The following is a 9,531-nucleotide window of genomic DNA, read 5'->3' on the forward strand; positions in this document are numbered from 1 at the left end:
ACCACTCGTGGGTAAAAATTAAAAAAAATCTATTTATAATATATAGGTATTTTTGTTCTTTTTATTAAGGAAGTGATAGATAAAAAATGAATTACATAATAAATAATTTATTTTAAGAAATTACATGGTCAAACTACATTACATAAATATCTATGTTACATTATATATTTAATCTGCTTCTTTTTTTAATTATAGTTTATATATAACCCTTCCCACCATATTCTACCCACTAAAAACACTACAAAGCTATTATTTGTTAATCCATCCGAAGATGTCTCAACTCAAGTCAATCTTTAAATTAAAAATTCACGTTTTTTTTCTCTACATTAGGGATGGATAGGGATAGATCGTAGGGTTTGAATCCTAATTTTAATGCCACACAAATTTTTAAGGTTGAGATAATTTTTTTAATTAACAATTTTATTTATTCTTTTAGAAAAATGCAAATAACAACAAGCTAATTGCATATTCTTCTGCCTTATTATATATATATATATATATATATTTCTTTTCTCTTTCACTTGTTTTCATCCACAAATGCAAATTATTAATCAAAATGCTTGTTGAAAAAACCAAAAAAGAATGTAAAAGTATTAAAGCAATTACACTTGCTCCAAACTCCAAACTTATTATTCAAACTTGACATCACAAAATTTTCCTCTTCAATTAATTAAATTGAATTAAATACTAACCCATTTTTTTTAGACCCCCAATTTCGAGCCTTATTTAAACCCCTCTTTCCCCCTCTCCTCGTCCCCAAACTATGCCCAGAAACATCTTAGTTTCATAGCACTTGTAAATTTATTATTATTTATTTATTTCTTCTTTTGGCGAAATTCCTATTTGCAACAAAGATGATAGCTTGCTTGGGTCGAATAGTACACGACAGCGACGCCGAGTCGAAGCTGGACGACGACGTTTCCACCATATTCAACTCTCTCAACTTACAAGGCAGCATCGAAAACGGCGACGTTTCCGGCATAGCCAGTAAAGATTTCGGCGGGCTTTATTCGGTTAAGCCCTTGTATCTAATTAGACCATCGGGAGCCGAGGATATATCTCGGGTCGTTAAGGCCGCCGCCGGGACTCCCCACCTGACGGTTGCGGCTAGGGGTAACGGCCACTCAATCAACGGTCAGGCGATGGCCGACGGTGGTTACGTGATAGACATGCGTTCCACTGGGGAAAACCATTTCAAGCTCTTGACCGTCAATGGCTCCCCTTGCATCGACGTCTCCGGCGGGGCATTATGGGAAGACGTCTTGAGACGGTGCGTTTCGAGATTCGGGTTGGCTCCCAGGTCGTGGACCGATTACTTGAGCTTGACCGTTGGTGGAACCTTGTCTAACGCTGGCGTTAGTGGACAAGCCTTCCGTTATGGTCCCCAAACGTCGAACGTAACGGAACTGGAAGTCGTAACGGGAAAAGGAGATATAACGGTTTGCTCCGAAACCCAAAACCCGGAACTCTTTTTCGGAGCCCTCGGTGGACTCGGTCAGTTCGGTATTATTACCCGAGCAAGGGTTAAGCTTCAGCTAGCTCCGGACATGGTGAGTATAGTTTTAGGTCAACTTTCGGTTTTGATCCCTTTAATATGTTTAAATTGAAATTTAATCCTATACTTGCAATTTTTATAATTTGGTCATCTAATTTTTTTTATAATATTATTGTTTAGTTTGACATGTTAACACCATTAACTACTTTGATTAAAATGCTAAACCTGATTTTTCGAGGTCACCATTACTGTTAAGTAATTACATTATGAAAGTAGAGGATCTAATAATGTTAAGGTAAAGCACAAGGAGTAAAACCCTAATTTAAGTATAGTAAAGGGATGAAAACATTTATTTAACCATGTTTTACCAAAAACAAATGTAATAGTGCATGATTGGCACGTTAACGTCACGTAATTTCGGTCTTTTTAAGGAGGTTTTATTATTATTATTGTTATTTGTGTGATTAGGTAAGATGGATAAGGGTGGTGTACGCCGAGTTTGAGGAATTCACTCGGGATGCTGAGTTTCTGGTGAGTCAGAAAGAAGACGAGTCGTTCGATTACGTGGAAGGGTTCGTATTCTGCAACAACGACGATCCAGTCAATGGCTGGCCCTCCGTACAGTTGAACCCGGACCAAGAGTTCAACCCGGCTCACCTCCCTCAAACCGCCGGCCCAGTCCTCTACTGCCTTGAACTGGCTTTTCATTACCGCAACAGTGACCAGCCTTCAACTGTGGATATGGTAACTTTTCTTTTTCTTTTTTTTTTTTAACTTTTGACTTAACAGTCAATAATCACCTGCGCCGCATATTAAGATAATAACATAGAACCTTGATTGGTAACCGTGGATGAGTGAATGATAATAAGTCAAAATAAGCATAATGTTGTGTTTTTAATGACTGAGTGTTGACCTGCGCTATAGCTTGGTGGGGCCTAATAAATCTGTTGACCACAAACAAAAATTAAGTGAGGTCCTATCATCAATCGTGTCCCCGCCGGACAGTGAAAAAATAAAGTCAAAGAAAACTCAGAGGTGTCTTCCACGTGTACAACCTTCAGCGACGGAGGACGGGGCTTATTCTCCTCCTCCATCATTTAGAAAAAAGGAATTAAAAAATATTTATAATTGTAGTTTTTCACAAATTTTTAAAATTAAGTGAGGGTACTAAATAATGTGAGAATTATTGTATGTAGTTGTGTAGATGAAACTGACCATACAGTTTAATGTATCTTTCATTGGATTTTCTGACAAGAAGATTAATTTTTTGAAAGTACCCATTCTGTTGGTGTTTAATTACGAGAATGGCACTCTGGTGTTCCTTCTCTCGGATTTTCCTGGTTCGGGTCACTTTCGTGAAATCAGGAATTTGTCAGGGCTAAATTAGTAACGTTACGGCTAGCTGGCTGATTTTTGAGATTTTGGCTGACGTTTTTGGTCCCCCTCCTCCTCACCCACACAGTTCCACAAAGGGACAAAAATAACCCCATCATCTTCTGGAATCTGCAATTCACGAATGGCAATAATTTTTCATTCTGCAAAATGACGTGATTGTCCTTGACTGCCACTTTGCAGGCTGTAAGCAGACTTGTTGGAGGGCTAGGATTCGTGGATGGGTTGATATCCCAGGTGGACGTCAGCTACATGGGATTCTTATTGCGTGTGAAACGAGCGGAGCAAGACGCGAAAGCCAACGGCGTTTGGGACAATCCTCACCCTTGGCTCAACCTCTTCGTGTCCAAATCAGACATCGTTGATTTCGATCAGACAGTGTTTAAAAAGATGGTGAAAAATGGAATCGGTGGGCCCATGTTAATCTACCCTCTTTTGCGAAGCAAGTGAGTATTGCCCTCCCCCTTTCCCAATTATTTATTATTGTGGAGCCCACCTTTCATTATATGTCAAAAAACCTGCATGTCTGTCACGTGAGAGATGACGAGGTTTCATCACAAAACTTGGAATCTCGAAATGTGTCATAAGGTGGGACCGTGAGGACCAAATTTCACTTTTGTTTTTTTAGGTTTAATTATAGTTTTGTCTTTCTACTATGCTTAAATTTAAATTTTAGTCCTTATATTTTAATTCTACATAACATGATTTTAGTCCTAATAATTATTTGATTAAAATTATTGACATTTAAAAAAAAATCCTTCGAATACCAAAAAGGAAATTATATCAACATGATGAGTCGAGAAGGAAAATTCAAGTTAATATTTTAACTAAAATAATAATGATATTAATTATTTAAATTAATTAATGATAAAATTATATTATATTAAAATATAAGGATTAAATTCTTAAATTGTGCAGGACTGAAACAATTAACTTTTTTTATCAACAACAATGAATCAAACCTAAGATCACCTGGCAGGGTTTTTCCATCTGCTCGGAGGATTCTTTTGCTTAAACAAACTGAATCAGGCGGCTGGGATTTGTTTTTTTTTTTAGTCAACAACACGGGGCCCACGAGTGGGTTCGTACTGTGAGCTCAACCGTAGTGGATCATAACCGTAGTCGATGAGGATTTGTGATTACAGTGTACGTCATGTTGGGTGTTTTGGTTAAACGTATATATACAAGTAAAGTATAAAAGACAAAGATTTGTGGTGGGTCCCACTCACATAGGATTAAAAGAATTTTGAATACGAAAAACTTATTTTCTTTTTCACGTCTGAAAATTGTGTGCTAAAATTCAGACTACTATTAATAATAATGTTGGGGAGGACATATCGGTCATTAAGCGTAACTCTTTTTATGGAAAGTGAGATTTTCCAAGTGAGGTAACTTTCGATTCCGGCCCATCAGTCTTCGCCATTTCAGAAACAGACAAACAAAAATTTATTCGCCCAACCAAGCTTTACAATGACACCCATTATTTGTCTGTGTTCCACCATTTTCTTTTTTTCTCCGACGAAATTACCCCTTCCGTGACCTTGGCCTTGCATTTTGCCTAACTAAATTTCGTTATGGCCTCTCAAAACTTTCCCAAAAAAAGGAAATTTTTCTTTAAATGATGGGGGGGTGGGGGGAATGGGAATTATTTTGTTTTTCCTCAAATTTATATATAGGATAAGATTGTGACCTAAGAAAGGCACCCATGTCTTTTTTTGTTTTAGCTAAAATCTATGTTTTAAAATGGACATAAAAAATGAGCATATATGGAGAGTCATTCATTGGTTCTTTTTATATCTTTGTTTTCTAATGCATGAATGGGTTTGGTTTTCTCTTTTTTTTTTTTTTTTTCAGATGGGATAGTCGGACATCGGTGGCGTTGCCAGAAGGGGAGATCTTTTACATCGTGGCGTTGCTCCGGTTTGTTCCGAAGGGACCGTCGGTGGAGAAGAAGGTAGCGGAGAACCGTGAGATAGTGAAATGGTGCATCAAAGAGGGATTGGATTTCAAGCTATACCTCCCTCACTACCGTGCCAAAGAGGATTGGAAACGACATTTTGGGAATCAATGGACGAGATTTGAGAAGAGGAAGGCCAATTTTGATCCTATGGCTATCCTTGCACCTGGACAAAGAATTTTTAAAAGGACTAATCAATAATAATAGTAATTTAGTAGGCAATTGTAATTTGTTGTTAATTTCATATATATATATATATATATATATATATATATATATCAAATATATCATCTATTAATTGTTGAGTCATCTCCATTTGTATTTGCTTGACAATCAATGTTGGATTATCAATGTAAAGGAAAAAATTTCTAATTATAAATTTTATCCTTTTATTTTACAAAATTTAAAAATTAATCTCTATATTTTAATTTATTAAAATTTAATCTTTATATTTTATAAATACAAATTTTAAAATTTAGTTTAAGTGGATAACACTGAAATTTTAAAGTTAAATTGTTGATTTGGAATTTGATAGTTGAACCATTCATATATATGAAATGAGCACAAAATGGCACTCTACCAATTTATCTGCAACAAATTATTAAAAAGTGGTTTAAGTTAATATAGTTACCAACAACTAGACTATATTGTCAATTTTTGTAAGGTATAAAGATTTTTTCCTCTAACTTTATAAAAAGTTATTTTAGTCTTTCATTTAATTTTTGTTTCTTTTAGTCTTTTAACTTGCATTTTTGTTAAATTGCCCAAAAATAGATAGAAAATTTAACATTTATTAACTTTGCTGACAAAGCATACACGTGGATTCCACATAGATAACACGTTAGCATTTAATTAAAATTTAAAAATTTAAAAATATATATTTATAAGTTTTAATAAACTTTAACGATTTTTAAAAATTAGTTTTATTTTTTATTTTTAAATTTTAAAGAAGTAATTAAACTCGGCGTGCCATCCGCTTGCATGCAACGTTAACAAAGTTAAAAAAAATTAGGTTTTTCATTCATTTTGAGGTAATTTAATAAAAAGAATACTATTTTAAGGGCTAAGAAAAACAAAAAATAAATAGAGAGCTAAAATAATTTTTTTTTAAATAAAGAAGCTTAGAATGCATTTTTGTAAAATAAAATGATGGGATTGTGAGAAAATAAATTAAAGGGATTAATTTTTAGTTTTCCTAAAATAAAAGAAAGAAATTCTAAATTGAAAAAAAGTTTTGATCATTGTCATTATTCCTGGAAAGAAAGATAAAGGCGATGAAGTTGAAAATTGATTTGAGTAGCAGGCTCCTAAAATTGAAAGCATGGACATGATCAAACTTAAGTAGGAATAGTGAAAATGGAAGGAATAATTATGAAAAATACCTTAATTTTTTTTTAAAGAGTATGGCAATAAATTAGTGTAGAAAACTAAGCCCATTATTTGCTTCTAGACCAAATTTTGGTCCATGTCATTGTCAACGTGCCTTTTAGCCAACCAATATAGACCGTTCAATTTCATGTCATATCCAAAGAAAAATAAACAAACTCAAGTGGGATTGATGTTTCAGTTCCAGATAATTTGACTTCAACTTGCACCCAAAAAATAAAGGGGTCAAATCCTTTTCAAGAACACAAGCAAATCAAAGCATAAGATGTGAAAAAACAAATGATAAACTTGGGAATTAGTTAGGTATCTGATTCTCTTTTTGAAACAAGACTCAATATCAATATTACTATACCTTTTCTTTTTGCCCTCTTTTGATTTCGGATATTTATTTTAGACTTTGACTAAATTTAGAGTAAACTCAGACTGGACTCCTAAATAGAAATCTCAGTTCTTTATATTTTTCATTTAAAAGGTTCAAGCTCAAATCCTTACTTAAAGCTAAAAAAATTATATTGAAGTCGAAAATAAAAATAAAAATATTACCATTTAGTTAACTATAAACTGTTAGAAAACCAAACCCTTAATAAAAGACATAGGTTTTCTTAACCATTAGGTTTTCTTGTTGTTTGAGTTTAACCTTACCTGTGGGGGATTGTTTGAAAGTGGATGCAATTCAAAACTACTTTGTTTTCTTTCTTCCCTTTCCCTTTTACTTTTTTTTTTATGAAAAGCAGAGAAATTAAAAAGCTAAAATGGGAGGGGACCCAGAGCAGCTTTAGAGTTCAATTATAAGATGATGATTTCTTGTAAGATGGAGCAACCAATGGGTGAAGGTTTTCCTCGTTTAAATCCCATGCAGAGCATCCTATACGTTCTTTGGGAATCGTGTCATGCATGGACGGATTCTACCTTCCTTTTTCCTGCGGATTTTACAACTCTTTAATACATGCTCATTTTTACCCTCTACTTACAGCCTACACCTACTACTTAACAATTAAGTTCATATGACCCGGCTCTTAACTTAGCACACTAGTGTTGATTTCAAAAACTCATGTCATGGGTAGCAATCAGTGTAAGGTGATAGTGGTTTGTTCAATTATGAATGTATTAAAAAAACAATTAAATTCATAGGTGAAAAAAGTTAATAGTCATAGTATTACAAAAGACCGAAGAGATTAGCTCCACATTAGCTTTAGTTGTCATCATAGCTTCCTGAAGGTTGAAGATTTGCTTCGTGTAATGTTTTTCCAGTTTAATTTTGTTAAAGATTGGGAGGGTTAATAAGTGGTTTAGGAAATATATAAAAAAAACACAAAGAGATTAATTTCGGCAATTTATTTTTAGGGACAATTGCATTAGACACTCTTAAATTATGGTCTTGATTTTAAATTAGTCCCCAAATTTCAAATATTTTAATTGAGTCCTCAAAGTATTTACTTTCATATCAGCTTGGCCCTTTCATCAACCTATTTGTAACTTTGGGCATTGAATGTTAGCTCAGATTTGACTCGAAATATATTTAAAACATTTTAATTGAGTCCCCAAAGCATTTAATATCATATTGATCAAATCCTTTCATTAGTTTAATCTAACCTTAGATGTTAAATGTTAGCTTAGATTTAACTTGAAACATATTTAAGATCAAATTTTAAACACAATATTGTACTTATCGCATGGACTCCTTGGATTTAACGTGTTTAAAAAAATATGCCTCCTAAATTTTATTGATATTGCCTTTTTTTTTAATACGTTAGATCCAAATTGTTCATATATTAGCTATACATGTGCTTTAAATATGTTATAGATTAGATTCGAGTTGGCATCTAAAATTGTAGCTGACTTTAGGTTGATGGAATTGATACTTTGAAGAATTGAGTCAAGAATTTTGACTAGAATTTAGAGATATAAATAAGGTGCAATTAACTCTTATTTTTTAATAGGTTAAAATATGTTTTTAAGTCCCTATACTTATAAAAAATTAGGAATTCAGCCCATGTACTTCTATTTCATGAATTTGGTCTCTCTATTTTTCAAATTTTAAAATTCAGATTCAATTGTTAACATTGTTAAATTGTGTTGTTAAATTTATTGCTATAACATTTTTTAAATAAAAAAAACACTCACTTAATAACTATATAATTAAAAAAATGACTTTATAATTATCTTGAATTTAACCATTATAAGATTATATGATGAAAGGATTTAGGGGAATGGTGCATAAAAGGCACATTCACCCATTTAGTGTTTTAGGGTTGTCCTTCAATGCTGTAAAGCAATTTAAATGTGGTTAATCAAAGTGAAGAAAAATAATAACAATCAAGTAGGGTTTGAAGGATTTTATACTATATTTTAATTAAACAAATCAAGTAGTTGTAGAAAAAGCTAATCTTGATTTTTGTGGGGGTAAAAAAACATATTCGAAACCCTGACAATATTGTGTCTTGTCAAAATAGTTTTCGAGATGATTTTTTTTGGAATATGTAGCATCAATGTTGATTCTCTATGGACACGTGCATGGGATGGTTTTTGACATGTAAATTGGTTTACTTTATGAAGAAAAGAATAATATCCTCACGCTAGATTTCTCCAGGATGACAAAAATAAATTATCTTTTTATTCTTATATTCGAGATTACAATTTCAATGGAATGATTATATTTAAAATACTTAAACCCAAATCCATTTTACTTACGAAGTCTAAACATGAAATAAACTCAAATAAATATTTAAATATTATTTAAAAAAGTTTAAACCCACCAATTAAATCTAAATAGAGCATATCTCAAGGATTTGTAATTTGATTTATTTTATAAAATTATAAATTTACCATTTGACACATTAATCAAAGATGCTTCCCTTACACTTAAAATCATAAAACAATGGAACTCTTTCAAAAAGGAAATTAAGATTTTGGCTAAAAGGTCTTTCGGATTTTGTAGTATTCCCCTTGGATTGATTATAGATTCTTCTTTTTATGAGTTGAATCTAAACCCAAAATTAGGGTATGGATAATCGATTTTCAACATATATTATTATTGTGGTATGAAAAGCCAAGACAAGTCAAAAGTTGGAGGAGTATGGCCTGCCTTTCTGCATATCTACAAAAGGGTTTTACTTAGTGAACTTTACAGTTGTAGCCGTGAATTTGATTCTTTTATATACATATGTACAAGGGTAAGTGCCTATGAATTGATCCAGATAAAATTTTGTTTTAAAAGGGTATGAACTGAATATTTTATAATTAAAAGGACTAAAATTAGTATTATTTCATTTAATCAAAGAGGCCGGGCCCCACTTAGTGC

General features: G+C 32.7%; 1 protein-coding gene across 1 annotated transcript; it reads left to right on the forward strand.

Annotated features, from left to right (window-relative positions):
* The first annotated feature begins 605 nt into the window (after positions 1 to 605).
* LOC108484293 (cytokinin dehydrogenase 7-like) lies at positions 606 to 5,254 on the forward strand. The gene is made up of 4 exons (XM_017788027.2): positions 606 to 1,550; positions 1,964 to 2,239; positions 3,071 to 3,333; positions 4,742 to 5,254. Exons 1-4 carry the CDS (start codon positions 855 to 857, stop codon positions 5,043 to 5,045), a joined length of 1,539 nt encoding a protein of 512 aa, XP_017643516.1. The 5' UTR covers positions 606 to 854; the 3' UTR covers positions 5,046 to 5,254.
* The last annotated feature ends 4,277 nt before the right edge of the window (positions 5,255 to 9,531 follow it).

Source organism: Gossypium arboreum, chromosome 6 (genome assembly GCF_025698485.1).
Source record: "Gossypium arboreum isolate Shixiya-1 chromosome 6, ASM2569848v2, whole genome shotgun sequence".
Lineage (NCBI taxonomy): Eukaryota > Viridiplantae > Streptophyta > Magnoliopsida > Malvales > Malvaceae > Gossypium > Gossypium arboreum.

Coding starts and splice junctions, on each gene's coding strand:
- LOC108484293 (XM_017788027.2), top strand. CDS start 855: ATGATAGCTTGCTTGGGTCGAATAGTACACGACAGCGACGCCGAGTCG. Junction 1,551..1,963: donor TTCAGCTAGCTCCGGACATG/GTGAGTATAGTT, acceptor TTGTGTGATTAG/GTAAGATGGATAAGGGTGGT. Junction 3,334..4,741: donor TACCCTCTTTTGCGAAGCAA/GTGAGTATTGCC, acceptor TTTTTTTTTCAG/ATGGGATAGTCGGACATCGG.